Source organism: Taudactylus pleione, unplaced genomic scaffold (assembly GCF_031769625.1).
Source record: "Taudactylus pleione unplaced genomic scaffold, aTauple2 ptg000734l, whole genome shotgun sequence".
Taxonomy (NCBI): domain Eukaryota; kingdom Metazoa; phylum Chordata; class Amphibia; order Anura; family Myobatrachidae; genus Taudactylus; species Taudactylus pleione.
This window is the reverse complement of record NW_028285136.1, coordinates 3,368,781-3,386,210: the sequence shown is the minus strand read 5'-3', so window position 1 is coordinate 3,386,210 and position 17,430 is coordinate 3,368,781. Positions and strand designations below refer to the sequence as shown.

The 17,430-nt window shown below is 47.9% G+C and overlaps 1 protein-coding gene across 1 annotated transcript in view; it reads left to right on the top strand.

Annotated features, from left to right (window-relative positions):
- Positions 1 to 414: 414 nt before the first annotated feature.
- Positions 415 to 17,430, top strand: part of LOC148477220 (opioid-binding protein/cell adhesion molecule homolog) — a 735,935-nt gene continuing 718,919 nt past the window's right edge. Inside the window, exon 1 of the mRNA XM_088457022.1 lies at positions 415 to 580. Within this exon, the coding sequence (XP_088313148.1) occupies positions 499 to 580 (82 nt within the window). The 5' untranslated portion in view covers positions 415 to 498. The remainder of the gene's footprint in view (positions 581 to 17,430) is intronic.

The following is a 17,430-nucleotide window of genomic DNA, read 5'->3' as shown; positions in this document are numbered from 1 at the left end:
ATGTCCCCTGTGCTGCGTGTACTGTATATATGTCCCCTGTGCTGTGTATATATACTCTGTGCTACGTGTACTGTATATATGTCCCCTGTGCTGTGTATATATACTCTGTGCTACGTGTACTGTATATATGTCCCCTGTGCTGTGTATATATACTCTGTGCTGTGAGTACTGTATATATGTCCCCTGTGCTGTGTATATATACTCTGTGCCGTGTATATGGTGTGCCCCTTGTACTGTATATATCTATGCCCCCCCAGTATACGGTGTGCCCCCGGTGCTGTGTGCGGGCAGAGGTGGCCCCGGGGCCGCTGGCTCGGTCGGTGTGACAGGCTACAGTAGATCAGTGACGGCAGGTGTCTGTGATCTCCGCCAATGGCAGGCAGGCGGGCGGGCTCAGTGCTCGGGGAGAGTGAGCTGAGCTGAGCGTGTGTCAGTGTGTGAGAGACCCCACAGCCAGCAGCCGCCGCCGCCGTCGCCTCTCACCCCACAGCGGACACCATGCGGGGGGCTCCCGCTCACCTCTACCGCCTCCTGTGCTGGGTACTCGGCCCGGCGCTCACAGCGCTGCTCTCCCTCACAGGTACAGCCCGGCTCCGTCACACTGCCCGCTGCCGCCTGATAACTTCCCCATCATCAACAACATCACTGTGCAGTGCGCATTCCGCCCTCATAATCACTCACCGGACTGTCATCCCGCCCCCGCCACTCACCTGTATGTGGTCCTCACTCACCTGTGCGTCATCCCCACTCACCTGTATGTTATCCCCACTCACCTGCCCGTAATCCCCCCCCCGCCACTCACCTGTATGTGGTCCTCACTCACCTGTGCGTCATGCCCACTCACCTGCCCGTAACCCCCTCCCACCACTCACCTGTGTGTCATCCCCACTCACCTGTGTGTCATCCCCACTCACCTGCCCATAACCCCCCTCCCGACACTCACCTGTATGTGGTCCTCACTCACTTGTGCATCATCCCCACTCACCTGCCCGTAAATCCCCCCTCCCCCTGCCGCTCACCTGTATGTTGTATGTCATGTATGTCATCCCCGCTCACCTGCCCGTAACCCCCCTACTCGGCCACTCACCTGTGCGCCATCCCCACTCACCTGGGCGCCATCCCCACTCACCTGGGCGCCATCCCCACTCACCTGTGAGTCATCCTCACTCACCTGCCCATCATACCTTCTCTCACCTGCCCATCACCCCTCTCCAGTCTGTCACCCCCACCCCAGGCCTGTCACCTGTATGTCATCCCTACGTGCTACTTATCTACACATCATCTCCACTCACCTGTACGTAATTCTCACCGGCTACTCACCTGTCCATCAACCACACCAACTTCTCATCTGTACGTCATCCCCATCGGCTATTTACCTGCCCATCATCCTCACCGGTCCATCACTGGTCCGTCATCTCCTACAGCTACTCACCTGTCCCTCTTTTCAAGCTGCATTATCACTCGTCTGTCATTCCAAGCCACAGATCACCTGTCCGTCACCCCAAGCCGCAGATCACCTGTCCGTCACCCCAAGCCGCAGATCACCTGTCCGTCACCCCAAGCCGCAGATCACCTGTCCGTCACCCCAAGCCTCAGATCACCTGTCGGTCACCCCAAGCCTCAGATCACCTGTCCGTCACCCCAAGCCTCAGATCACCTGTCCGTCACCCCAAGCCTCAGATCACCTGTCCGTCACCCCAAGCCGCAGATCACCTGTCCGTCACCCCAAGCCGCAGATCACCTGTCCGTCATTCCAAGCCGCAGATCACCTGTCCGTCATTCCAAGCTGCAGATCACCTGTCCGTCATTCCAAGCTGCAGATCACCTGTCCTTCATTCCAAGCTGCAGATCACCTGTCCGTCATTCCCAGCTGCTAGCTCTACTGTCTGTCATTACACGCTGCAGATAACCGATTTGTCGTTTCAAGCTGCAGGTCACCTGTCCGTCATACCCCTATGGTAGATCACCTGTACTGTACGTCATACCCACAATCTGCTGCTCATTTCTCCATTATCCCAACACGCACATACAGTAGTCCCATCTTCTCCCCAAGCTGCACCTCTCCTGTTTTCTGTTCTGTATTCACAGTCCTATCATCACATATTTGTTGCTACTTTTCGTTGCCACCCTCACTGGCATCTGTAGTTATCAGTCCTTTCCCTCTCACTACTGGCTCTTCCCTGCCTGCACTACATTATAGTATGACCTCTGCTACTCACATTCTTATCTACACTACTCTTATAGTTCTAATAGCTTCCCACCCTGTAACCATTGCCATGTATAATTCATGCCACCCCAATTTAGCTACATCCAACTCTTGCCCTCTCCCCCCAAATATCTGTTATCTGTTCCTCTCTCTGCCTTGTCTGCCTGTCTATTTATCTTCCTCTTATCCTACCCCTGTACACTTTATTAGTATATATTTATTATACATTATTATATACATATTATATGTTGCTGCAGATTAGTTCTGCTCTGGTCCCCTGACGTTCCTCTGCGTTCATTAGTGGCGCTTCTCCCTCAGTCATTAACTGTCATTACATTATCTTTCCCTAATTCTCTTATACTGGGGCATATTAATTAATTGTGAGGTGCTAGATCCAAGAATTATAATTTCTCAGCGCTGGCTGCTATTCACGGCAATAAGAAATTATTGATCACCCATGTGTATTAAAATATTTAAAAACCACTCGCAGGGATAGGGGTTCCGAAAGGATCCCATCCCCTCGGGGGGTAGGAAGTGAAGGGATCAGTAATGTGATCACTTCGCTTCTCCTTTGGCAGCCGAACGCATTGCGGCACATGCGCAGTCTGCTTACAGATCACTCTTCCGGTAACTCTTGCGATCTGTAGCCCATGGGCTACAATGGCTAACGCCATCTGGAGACGGGCTTGGCTACCGCAGCTAAGCTCTGGAATGCATCGCATTCCGGAGATTGATAAATTCGGTAAAAAAGCAGCCACCATAGAGACCTATAGGAGCTGCTTGTGCCACCAAAACCCAGGACCCGATATCTGCTGTGGTCCCCTGTACATGCATTCGGAGGATACTTAATATTTGCGGGTGTCCCCCTCCCCCCAAAACACCAGCATATACTAATTGATAAATAGGCCCCTTAGTCGGGTTGGGTACGTGATACCGGCAGTTAGAATCCCGATGCTGGCATCCCGACAGGGCTAGCATGCCAACACCTGTCAGTCAGTATCCTAACCCGCCTCCTACCCATAATCCTCTCTTCCCAATGCCTAAACCTAACCTCCCCCACGCGTGCCTGATTCCTAACCCCAGTACTTACTGTCAAGATGCTGGCGCCGGGACTCTGACAGGACAACTTTATCCCTAAAGACTTCACTCAGTCAGTCCTTGCCACCACTCACATTTTCCCAATACAGTAGTTTAGTCACTCTGTCACTGCAACTCATGTTACCCACCAATTTTTCATCCACTTTGTCCCTGCCACCGCTCACATTCCCTCAGTACTTCACTCACTCTGTCCCTGACACCACTCACATTCCCTCAGTCCTTCACTCACTCTGTCCCTGACACCACTCACATTCCCTCAGTCCTTCACTCACTCTGTCCCTGACACCACTCACATTCCCTCAGTCCTTCACTCACTCTGTCCCTGCCACCACTCACATTCTCTCAGTCCTTCACTCACTCTGTCCCTGACACCACTCACATTCCCTCATTTCTTCACTCTGTCCCTGACACCATTCACATCCCCTCATTTCTTCACTCACTGTCCCTGACACCACTCACGTTCCACTCCCCTTTCCTACACTCACTCTCTGCCACCACTCACATCCCCTCAGTCCTTCACTCACTTTCTGCCACTACTCACATCCCCCCCACTCAATCCCTGCCTCAATTACCTTCCAGCTCCAAGACCTTAACTCAGCCTGTCCCTCCCACCATTCACATACCCCCTAATCCTTCAGTCGCTCTGTCCCTGACACCACTCGCATACCCCCAGTCCTTCACTCACTCTGTCCCTGATGCCACTCACATCCTCCCACCAGTCTTTCACTCACTCTCTCCCTGCCACCCCTCATGCCCCCCTGTCCTTCACTCACTCTGTCCCTGACACCATTCATGTTCCCCTCAGTCCTTCATCTACTCTGTCCCTGATACCACTCACATCCCTCCAGTCCTTCACTCACATCCCCCCCACCAGTCTTTCACTCACTCTTTACCCGCCCCCCCAGTCCTTTAATCACTCTGTCCCTGACACCGCTCATGTTTTACCTAATACATCAGTTACTATCTCTCCCTGCTATCAGCAATGTCGCCCCCAATCAGACTAATTGCCACGTTTCCACTTTTAGTGTATGTGTCATGCCTGAGGCTGTCCTCTTGTCTCCTTTACACATTCTCCAAATTATCTGCTGTATGTTTTCAGTTCCAATCTGCTTCTTGTGCAATACTGATTTTCCAAAAACATTCATGTTTTTTTTTTATATTCACTTTTTGCCATGTCCGTTTTATATTCCTCCATCATGTTCTACATTCTCCTAGATTCCCCAAACTCTACACTATCCCTTTCGTCATACCATACGTCAGACCGGTGCCTCAGTGTCTCCATCCAGTCATCTGTCAGCCCCCTCCGCCTCACACCCTCCTGCCTCCATCTGTGCGCCTGTCGCTGCAGCTTCCATCACCCCTGCCCTTGTTCCGCACATTCACCTCCCTGACTCCCCTGCGTCACACCTGAGGGTCCTGCCCTGGGGCAGTGTGGTGGATGATGTATTTGGAAAGGGACTGGGGGCTACTGTCTGGCATGGGGCTGGCTTACTGTGCTGAGTAGTTTATGGAGAGTTGAGGGGGGGGTTGCCCACGTGTAAATGTGGGCAATGTGAGTGGGGCTTAATAATCTTCACATGTTCCAGTATACAGCTATGAAAATGTTTATTGAAATTCTATATATGGTATACTTCTATACACTAATATGGTACATGTCAATTTGTGGTGCAATGGTATTTATGTAATAATATAGATCCTGCTTGGACGTTGTGTATGCAGCTCAGGTTGGTTACTAATTCCCTGGCACCGGTTCTCTCAGTAGCATGTGGTAGGCTGGCACGAATGGTTTACGGTGATACCTATCTCCTCATTTCTAATAGCATGCAATAGCCGCTTACGTTTAATCAATACCAGCTGATACAGAGCGACGTAACATCCTTATTACAGATGGATTGGTTAGGTTACAGCCATGGATACTTTCATTTGTCTATGGGTCTGATTCATTACCGATCGCAACTGCGATTACGCAGGCAATCGGTCGATTGGTGGGGTTTGCGCATGCGTATGCATCGCAGTGCGCTCGCAGGCCACTGCGATCGGGACTGCGACAGCAGTGACTACGCAGACCCATCGCAGAGTGATTGACAGGAAGTGCCGTTTGGGGGCGGTGACATGGGGGGGGGTCAGCTAAACGCAGGCGTGCCAGTGCATTTGAACGCCGTTTCAGGGGCGTGCATAAATATATCCACTGTGATGCCCTACGCAGCTTGAGGACTCATAGCGTGCGATGAAGTTAGCGAGTAAGGTCAGACCTTGTGTGCGTGACGCTGCGATGGTACTCGATTGTATCGATGTTTTCGCAGTCTTGCTAAACAGTACGGATGTGTGTAAGGTAAATGGGCGTTCTTATGTTGTGCTGCGGCGACATAGCGATCGCAACGGATTAGCATACTATCGCAGTGGAACTGCGTGTGTAATCGCTATTGCAATCGCAGTTGCGATCCGTAATGAAACAGGCCCTACGTTAATATTTCTAAACCACTCAGGTCGTATTATTATCAGTTACGTTCTTCCCGTGTCATGTATTTGTCAACGCCTGCCTACATTAGTGGTGTGAGTGCTTTCACGCGTGCGTGCGTGGTGAATACGGGTAAAGTGTGAGTGAATGGGTAGATGCACAAATTTAAAGCTTTAGGTAAATATATATATTTACATTACACAGCCAGGTAGATCTAAAACCTAATGTGTGGGAACAACAGTAACCTGTCATGAGAAATGCGTGCAAGTTTTATCTCGTCTATCGCTACATGATTTTACACACTTGTCAAAATACGCATGTCATGTGAACAGTATTTGCCTGTTTAAAAATAGCAAATGTGTCGCCTTTTATGGCTCCAGCTTTTGAAACCTGTCCCAGGAAGTTTTCCCATGTAAACTGGGAGCTTTAATACTAACCAGCTGCACACGACTCCTCTAGTTCTGTAAGCTGAATATCCATCTATGTAAACGGCATAGTACAACCTCTATTTTGCATTATCTGGTTACATTTCTCAGTGTCCGTTCTCTATTTGTATTGAAGGACATTTGTTCCTGTTTATGATTGCGCACTGTGGGCCTGATTCAGACCCGCTCGCGAGCGCTGAGCGTTCGCAAGCGGGTCGATGGTGCCCTAGTGCGCATGCGCACGACAGAGGGAGCTCCATCGTGCGCATGCGTGAGACCCGGGGAGCGACGGGGAAGCCGTCGCTCCAGGTCTCGCACCAAAGGGGGCGTGCTGTCGATGTTGATTGACAGCATGCCCCCTTTGGTGGGCGTGCCGGGGGCGTGGTTGCCAGACGGAGGCATTCCCATGGGAACGCCTACCGTCTGGGTCCGGCCCCACTGACATCACTAGTGATGTCAGTGGGAGTGATTTTGGCTCTGATAGAGCCAAAATCACTCCAGGGCTTGCGGTCACCGAGACCCTACCGCAGGGTCTTGTCGCAAGCCCGATGGTCTTGACCATCGCGACCATCATCATGGACGCTCGCATAAGCTGTTGGTGGTAACCCACAGCTATGCGAGCGTCCAAGAGGCCGCTCCAAGTTTAGGTAGGAGGGCCCTGATTCAGAGTGAGCGCTCTAGTCAGAGCGTCCTGCTCTGAATCAGGCCCTGTATATTATATGGTCTGTTTGGTTAATGCCAGTAGTAATATAAATGGCAACTACTGGTCTCTATATAACTGAATACAGTGGAGAATATCTGTACACATGCATGACAGTGCAGATATCTGTGTATGTACAGTATAAGGTAAGAGGTGCATACTGCTGTATTATGGTACATAGCATTTTCTTATCTTGCAGGTAGTAATACTGAATGTCGCAGTGTGGTAAATATGGATTCATGTACAGTATATATGCGGTAAAGGAGGATGTATCCATTACCAGGCCGTGTGCTCAGTTCCTGATGTAATAAAGATCATTCTTATTTCTGTGTTTTAAATACAGAACAAGTAGTGTTTAAACAATCTAGCTTGAAACAAGTCCTACATCTCTAAAGCTGGGTACACTCTAAACGATGTGTGTAAACCCCCCCCCCCCCAGACGGGCCGTCATATCGGGCGGTTCGTACACGCTGGACGATCCAGTGCCCGACCGCCCGGTTTGCCGGCCCCCGACGTTTAGCGTTTCATGGGGTCTTCAGCCGCATTGCCTGATTGGACTGAATGTACAAAAGATCAGACAATGCGGCTGACGACCCCAAGGGAGCGCGCATATAGTGTATACACACTACACAATTTGATCGATTTGTCACTCCGATGCGTCTGAATCGGCCAAATCGTTAACAATATCGTGTAGTGTGTAACAGCTGCTAGTGCAAAACTGAATTCCTGCTGTAGGTTCTGCTGTATTGCAACCATAAGGCATCAGAAACACTAGTTAAGTATGTTTCATGATTATTATATACACTCGATTGACACTTTATTAAGTACACATTTCTATTTCTGGGTAGGACCTCCATTTGCCCACAGGACAGTCAGAATACTTTGTAAGATCAACAATAGGTATACTCTGGCATTTAAACAATCCTCAACAGGTATATACTGTCTGTGTGCCAAGAAAACTTTCTTACTACACCATTACACCAGCACCAGCAGCCTGAACCTTTGGCACTAGGCAGGACGGATGCATGGATTCATGTTACAGTATGTACAAATTCTGACCGTATCATGTGCATGTCGCAGCAGAAATGAAGAGTCATCTGACCAGGCAGTGAGTGTTAGCTCTTCAGCTTCAGCTGACCTGTGTTGGTTCGTGTGACTGTACAGCATATAATAAATGGGGTGATGCTATGTGTGACTGTACAGTGGATAATAGATGGGGTGATGCTGTGTGTGACTGTACAGCAGATAATAGATGGGGCGATGCTATGTGCGACTGTACAGTGGATAATAGACGGGGCGATGCTATGTGTGACTGTACAGTGGATAATAGATGGGGTGATGCTGTGTGTGACTGTACAGTGGATAATAGATGGGGTGATGCTATGTGTGACTGTACAGTGGATAATAGATGGGGTGATGCTATGTGTGACTGTACAGCGGATAATAGATGGGGCGATGCTATGTGTGACTGTACAGCGGATAATAGATGGGGTGATGCTATGTGTGACTGTACAGTGGATAATAGATGGGGTGATGCTATGTGTGACTGTACAGTGGATAATAGATGGGGTGATGCTATGTGTGACTGTACAGCATATAATAAATGGGGTGATGCTATGTGTGACTGTACAGTGGACAATAGATGGGGCGATGCTATGTGTGACTGTACAGCATATAATAAATGGGGTGATGCTATGTGTGACTGTACAGTGGATAATAGATGGGGTGATGCTATGTGTGACTGTACAGTGGATAATAAATGGGGTGATGCTATGTGTGACTGTAAAGTGGATAATAGATGGGGTGATGCTATGTGTGACTGTACAGCATATAATAAATGGGGTGATGCTATGTGTGACTGTACAGCAGATAATATATGGGGTGATGCTATGTGTGACTGTACAGCGGATAATAGATGGGGTGATGCTATGTGTGACTGTACAGCGGATAATAGATGGGGTGATGCTATGTGTGACTGTACAGTGGATAATAGATGGGGTGATGCTATGTGTGACTGTACAGTGGATAATAGATGGGGCGATGCTATGTGTGACTGTACAGTGGATAATAGATGGGGCGATGCTATGTGTGACTGTACAGTGGATAATAGATGGGGCGATGCTATGTGTGACTGTACAGCAGATAATAGATGGGGTGATGCTATGTGTGACTGTACAGCAGATAATAGATGGACCGATGCTATGTGTGACTGTACAGCATATAATAAATGGGGTGATGCTATGTGTGACTGTACAGTGGATAATAGATGGGGCGATGCTATGTGTGACTGTACAGCAGATAATAGATGGGGCGATGCTATGTGTGACTGTACAGCAGATAATAGATGGGGCGATTCTATGTGTGACTACAGCGGATAATAGATGGGGCGATGCTATGTGTGATGTACAGTGGATAATAGATGGGGCGATGCTATGTGTGATGTACAGTGGATAATAGATGGGGTGATGCTATGTGTGACTGTACAACGGATAATAGATGGGGCGATGCTATGTGTGACTGTACAGCGGATAATAGATGGGTGATGCTATGTGTGACTGTACAGTGGATAATAGATGGGGCAATGCTATGTGTGACCGTACAGTGGATAATAGATGGGGTGATGCTATGTGTGACTGTACAGTGGATAATAGATGGGGTGATGCTATGTGTGACTGTACAGTGGATAATAGATGGGGCGATGCTATGTGTGACTGTACAGTGGATAATAGATGGGGCGATGCTATCTGTGACTGTACAGCATATAATAAATGGGCTGATGCTATGTGTGACTGTACAGTGGATAATAGATGGGGTGATGCTATGTGTGACTGTACAGTGGATAATAGATGGGGTGATACTGTGTGTGACTGTACAGTGGATAATAGATAGGGTGATGCTATGTGTGACTGTACAGTGGATAATAGATAGGGTGATCCTATGTGTGACTGTACAGTGGATAATAGATGGGGTGATGCTATGTGTGACTGTACAGTGGATAATAGATAGGGTGATGCTATGTGTGACTGTACAGTGGATAATAGATGGGGCGATGCTATGTGTGACTGTACAGTGGATAATAGATGGGGTGATGCTATCTGTGACTGTACAGCATATAATAAATGGGCTGATGCTATGTGTGACTGTACAGTGGATAATAGATGGGGTGATGCTATGTGTGACTGTACAGTGGATAATAGATGGGGTGATACTGTGTGTGACTGTACAGTGGATAATAGATAGGGTGATGTTATGTGTGACTGTACAGTGGATAATAGATGGGGTGATGCTATGTGTGACTGTACAGTGGATAATAGATGGGGTGATGCTATGTGTGACTGTACAGTGGATAATAGATAGGGTGATGCTATGTGTGACTGTACAGTGGATAATAGATGGGGTGATGCTATGTGTGACTGTACAGTGGATAATAGATGTGATGCTATGTGCGACTGTACAGTGGATAATAGATAGGGTGATGCTATGTGTGACTGTACAGTGGATAATAGATGGGGTGATGCTATGTGTGACTGTACAGTGGATAATAGACGGGGTGATGCTATGTGTGACTGTACAGTGGATAATAGATGGGGTGATGCTATGTGTGACTGTACAGTGGATAATAGATGGGGTGATGCTATGTGTGACTGTACAGTGGATAATAGATGGGGTGATGCTATGTGTGACTGTACAGTGGATAATAGATGGGGTGATGCTATGTGTGACTGTACAGTGGATAATAGATGGGGTGATGCTATGTGTGACTGTACAGTGGATAATAGATGGGGTGATGCTATGTGTGACTGTACAGTGGATAATAGATGGGGTGATGCTATGTGTGACTGTACAGTGGATAATAGATAGGGTGATGCTATGTGTGACTGTACAGTGGATAATAGATGGGGTGATGCTATGTGTGACTGTACAGTGGATAATAGATGTGATGCTATGTGCGACTGTACGGTGGATAATAGATAGGGTGATGCTATGTGTGACTGTACAGTGGATAATAGATGGGGTGATGCTATGTGTGACTGTACAGTGGATAATAGACGGGGTGATGCTATGTGTGACTGTACAGTGGATAATAGATGGGGTGATGCTATGTGTGACTGTACAGTGGATAATAGATGGGGTGATGCTATGTGTGACTGTACAGTGGATAATAGATGGGGTGATGCTATGTGTGACTGTACAGTGGATAATAGATGGGGTGATGCTATGTGTGACTGTACAGTGGATAATAGAAGGGGTGATGCTATGTGTGACTGTACAGTGGATAATAGATGGGGTGATGCTATGTGTGACTGTACAGTGGATAATAGATAGGGTGATGCTATGTGTGACTGTACAGCGGATAATAGTTATGGTGCATGCACACGGTCAGATTTGTTGTCAGATATGAACGATAACGATTTAAAAAATCGTTCATATCTGAAAGAAAATCTGACATGTGGGTTTGCAACGATGAACGATGCGCGTTCCCGATAGTCAGATAGCGATATCTGACATTGTCTGTGCTTGCAGTCAGATTTTGACGATTTCATTCATTTTAAAACTGTTATAAATTGTTCAATCGTTCAATCGTTCATCTGACAGATCTGACCGTGTGTATGCACCATGAGGGTGACGCTATGTGTGACTGTACAGCGATAATAAATAGAGTGAATCTATGAAAGACTGTACAGATGGGAAGCTTTTATATCTAGCCCTTAATGGTTTGGAAGCTCGTTTTAAGTGTTAATGTCCCTGCAGAGTTGTATACTTTTTCTTTCTTATATTAGCAGATTTAATGTAATTACCAGACATCTGCCTCACTATAAATTAAGTCACCCACTTCCCTCTGATTTAAAAGTAACATATGTACAGAGTATAAAATGGAAAACATGCAGTAAGTTCAGCGGAGAACTTGGGTGACAGAGAAAAGTTGGTAAAATAGGAATGTGATGTAGGAAAGAAGAAATGTTTATATACTGTGCCAGCTATTCCACCTCGTCAAGGGGTCAGTACAGCAGTCCCACCATCTCCGTGCCACTGATGGAGGAGACGGGGGCACAGTCATTCATTTACTCTCATTTGATATGAGTGACTGTGATATAACCATTACATCACAGAGAGGACAGCGATACAGGACATGTGTACAGGATATACCTGTGTCAGCATTTATTTTCCTTGTCTCAGCTGTACACATGGATTGGTGCCATGATACACTACACAGTAGCTACCTCTATGTAAGATACAGTGGTTAGGGTCTTTGTTGCGTATATTGGTCCTTCAATCATATTTAAAAAATAAACGCTATGAGGATACAGGGGTAATATTTTGCTCTTTTTGACCTCCCAGGTGGCTGGTCTGTCCATGGGTTAGCCGTCTGCATATATCGTGGCCTCCCGGTCCCTCAGTGTGGTTAAATAAATCACCTAAGTAAATACTGATATATGCCCTTTTATTATATATAAATGCACAACACACAATAATAGCATAAATGTGACAATACCAGGGAGTAACACACCCTATTACACACCCCTGTACCTGACGTGTTCTTGTCCCAGTCGCTTCGGGGCATAATACTGGCTGCAGAGCAGCGCTCATCACTCCTCTACCCACGTTATGGGACTGGGGGCCCGATTCAGACCCGGACGCTAAGCTGCGCTCTCTCGCAGCCAAAAGGGGCCGGGTATGCAAATTCCACGATCGCACTGTCTGGTGTAAGGGGGCCCTCTATGTCTTAGAGAGCGACGGCAGAGCAAACGCACGCCGGTATAAAGACGCCCACTTTTATCTCTTAACACACGTCATCTCCAGGAAGTGTATGGACAATCGGAACCATCGAGAGCCATCGGAGCTGCACGCGGAGCTTGAGGTAGACCCTACCCCACCGCAAGCACTGCGATCACTGCATGCTGACATACAACCAAGTGACGTCTACAATGACGCATCTTTGCTAATTATGCACACCCATAAAACTCCGTTTTGACGCCCAGACACGCCTGCGTTCGCAGCACCACTCCCCCGTTCACAAGCACCTTCCCCTGTTACCACCCACAAACGGCGCTATCTGTAACTCAAAGTAGAGCTTAACCCTAGCTAATCACTCTAAGTACTTAAAATACAAAATATAAAATTAGATTACTAAAATCTATTTAAAGTTTCAAAGAAGCAATGTAATTAATGTATATCATATAAATTTGATGAAATACTGCTGTGCTGGGCATACACTATACAATTATCTGTCAGATATCTGTCCAATCTGGCTGGTTGGAATGAAAACCTTGTAATGTATGGGAGCAAATGACAATCGTCTATTTGCTCACAAACACTGGAAAACAGACAAAAATGGTCGTTCAGACAAATTTTTTTTTGTCCGTTTTCCAGTGTTTAAGACCATATGGACGATTGTCATTTGCTCCCATACATTACCAGGTTTTCATTCCAACCAGCCAGATTGGACGGATATCTGACAGATAATTGTATAGTGTATGCCCAGCATTACACAGGATGGCCCTCAATTAGTTTTAGGAGGAAATCCAACTAAAGCTGGGTACACACTAGTACAGAGGTTCCTAAACTCAGTCCTCAAGGCACCCTAACAGTCCAGGTTTTAAGGATATCCATGTTAACCACAGGTGACTTAATTAGTATCTCAGTCACTCTAAAACCTGACCTGTTGGGGAGCCTTGAGGACCGCGTTTGGGAACCTCTGCACTAGCAGATATATAGCTAGCGCATCGGCCGGTGTGTACACACGATATGTCTGTGCACTACGTTGTTCACAGACCCATCAGGCCAGCCCTGCAGCACAGCCGATGTCGATATATCGTGCAGATATTTCGGTGCATCTGCATATGTGTACTGTACTATGTAGTATCTACATTGCAGAATACCATAGGCTCTCTTAGTCTCTGTTACAGTACATGGTCTGCATCTATAAATGGGTGATAGGAGCTTTCCATGGTGCTGAGTAATAATTACTGCTAATTGCAATGCGCCCAGATAATTAAATCACTCCAGCTATGGAAGTCTATGCAGTGTTTGTTTTAATATGGTACTGTATACAATGCTGATGTTAGTAATGCTGCACACAGTCATCCAGGGCCGGTGCTACCTTTAGCCAGCTGCCTAGGGGAGCCAGCACCTAAGGGGGCAGCACTGAGGCTGCTGGATAATAATAATAAGGATGTTTCTTAAAGACACATTCTTATTTTACTTAACACAGGCAGCGGATATCTTACAAGCCGTAGCCACCGCCCTCGCACTTATCACCTGCTGTCTGTCTGAAACTGCAGACATGTGTGATGCAGCAACAGCAGTGCCTGATGCCCGCCCCCTCTGCATGGTGGCTGCTCCTTCCCCCGGAACCAGCCACCAATGTACTGTTGTCTATCTATCCCTTCTCCTGCCCCTATATGTTTTTTGTGAGGGTCTTTGAGGGGTGGTAGGCTTGCACCAGCCCAGAACTCATCCCTCCGCTGTCATCCAAGAGACAAATAGTATTCAGAACTCTTTATTGTGGAATTACCAGGAAAAAGGCACTGAGGGAGTAGGCTACATCTTCGTTTCCCTTGCAGCAGATCTATGGTGCGTCTCAGAAATGGGAACGTAGAAGGTGTTTATACTGATTACCTGCCCACCTTGCAGAATGATCCATACTAGCCTGTAATCATCAGATTTTCTGCATATTGTGCGTGTGGTTGAAGCTGCATTCAGTGCCCGGCTGACACCTAACAACGTAATAGAACAGGAAATAACGCATGTGGACTTGCTCATCCGACTTTATTGTGAATCTTAATCTATTAAAGGCCGCTCCAGATGATCTACGCTGCCGTTAATTATAATGCAATAGCCATTTCCACTATCCTGACCACGCTGGAGGCTTTCATTTGGTAACTTGATGTTAATTCACTGCAGTAATAATCATTTCTTAACCTTTTGTGATCTCGAGACAAAAGCAGCATTCAGATTTGTCCCATGGCAAATATTACCCGGACCCTGGTCTTCAATCTGTCCAAGGTCTTCATGTGGAGTATTCTTCAGTAGATTCTGTCCAGTAATGTCTATTGTCTGGGTAGTTTACTCTTCTACTGTCTCTTTCCTGCCCCTTATAGCTTAAATGTAATGCAAGTGTTACATCAATAATATAAGGAAGAGAGGAGACGGGTTCAGCAGGCATTGCAAAAAGTATAACTGACCCCCAAAACGGTGACAATTAAAATGTACCTAGAAAAATCACTTTGCCTGTACTTATTGTATAACAAGGTGGAGATTGATATTTTTCCACTTTAAACTTTATGTCCAGGAACAAATTATTTTTTATTCATCACTCTCCTCCAACCTAGCAAAACTGTAGCCAGCTCTAACATTGATTGAGAATAGCCACCCTCTAACCAGGGACAGCATGTACTCAGGGCCTAGCCATGGAGTCCCCCAGTAGAGGCCAGGGATACTCACAGGTTACAGGGGATGCAGCTAGGAAGCCGACGGTCGCAATGCCGACCGCCGGCTTCCCGACTGTCAAATTCCGGCAAGGTACTAATGACAGGTGTCGAAATCCCGATGCCTGTCATTATACCTACGCCAGGAGCACGACACCCGGCATACCGATCAAAGGTAAGCCGGGCGCGGACAACCGCAGGGGGGGGAGGTTTAGGTTAGGGGCTCCCGGGAGGGACTTAGGGTTAGACAGTCTACTGGGAGGGTTAGGGTTAGGCTAGGGGAAGAGGGGGTTAGGGTTAGGCTCCTCCGGGGGGAGGTTAGGGTTAGGCACCCCCTCCAGGAGACTTGGGTTAGGCAGTGGGGAAGGGGGGGTTAGGTTTAGGCACTTAGAGGGGGGTTAGGGTTAGGCACTTGGGGGAGGTTAGGGTTAGGCACCCCTAAGGGAGGGTTAGGGTAGGGAATTAGGTTAGCGGTACTTACCTAAATTAGCAGTTGGGATCTTCACCCCTGCCGGGCTTCCGCCGTCGGGATTTGAACCGCTGGCCATGCGGTAAATCATACTGATTCCCAGTACATGAGTACTCGCTATATAACCAAGGACAGCCACAGTATAGGAGTATTCACTGTATAGCCGGATACACACCCACAGTATAGGAGTATTCACTGTCTAACCAGGGACACCCACAGTACAGGAGTACCCACCCTCTAGCCATGGAGTCCCACAGTACAGGTGTACTCACCTTCTGGCCAAGGACACCCACAGTGCAGGGAATATTTTCCCTCTAGCTTGGGCCATATCAGGAGTACTCACCTTTTAACCCTAACCCTTAGCCTAGGTCTCCTGCAGTTTGGGAGTAGTGACCCTCTAATGAGGGAGTTCTGAAATTTGGCTGTACCTGCTCATATTTTCTCTATACGATGACAAACGTAACAACATTTTAAAACTATCAGCTCTGAGTAGACTCTGTAGTGTAAGGAGTCAGACTCTGTAGTGTAAGGAGTCAGACTCTGTAGGGCTATTATACTGTAGGGCAGGGGTCAGGGAACTTTTTTACCTTTTACCCCAAAATATATACGCCGATGTTACCCCCTTGACTTGAAAGGAAGGAAATCCTATAGTAGTGCCCCCATATAATGCCCCTGTAGTAGTGCCCCCATAGTTATGCCCCTGTAGCAGTGCCCCCATAGTTATGCCCCTGTATCAGTGCCCTCATAGTTATGCCCCTGTAGCAGTGCCCCATAGTTATGCCCCTATAGCAGTGCCCCCCATAGTTATGCCCCTGTAGCAGTGCCCCCATAGTTATGCCCCTGTAGCAGTGCTCCCATTGTTATGCCCCTGTAGTAGTGCCCCTGTAGCAGTGCCCCCATAGTTATGCCCCTGTAGCAGTGCCCTCATAGTTATGCCCCTGTAGCAGCGCCCCCATAGTTATGCCCCTGTAGCAGCTCCCCCATAGTTATGCCCCTGTAGCACTGCCCCTGTAGTAGTGCCCCCCATATAATGCCCCTGTAGTGCCACTTGTACAAAAAAAAAAAAAACACCTTAATCCCCGCTCCTGCATCCGCCGCCGTCCTGTCCGCCCGGCTGCTCCTCGGAACTATGGGAGAGACGTCATGATGTCTCTCCCATAGTGCGCTTGGAGAGAGCCATAAGCTGGAGTTCAGAAGAGAACTCCAGCATCCAGCTAACGCGGCGCTGTGGGGAAGGAGCCGGGTGCCCGCTGGTAATAACATCTCAGCGGGTGTCCGGCTTAGAGCCTGCCTGCTGTAGGGGATAGGGCTATCATACTGTAGGGGATCCAGTCAGGATGCTGGCGGATGGGATGCCAGACGTCAGTATACCGACGCTGGAATCCCGACGCCCATCAGAATGCCGACACCGGTATCCCGAAGAGTTAATGATATCGCCGTCGGCATCCCGAAGGTAAGTATGTGTGTTACGGTTAGCGTTAGGCCCAGGATTGGGGTGTTAGGGCTAGGCACTGACCGGGGAGAGTTAGGGGAAGGCTTGGGTTAGGCACCACCAGGGGGGGGGGATGCAGTTATTATGTCAGCAGATGGGTTGGCGGCAATCGAAATACCAACGCCACAATCCCGCTGCGCGGGCATAATGCCT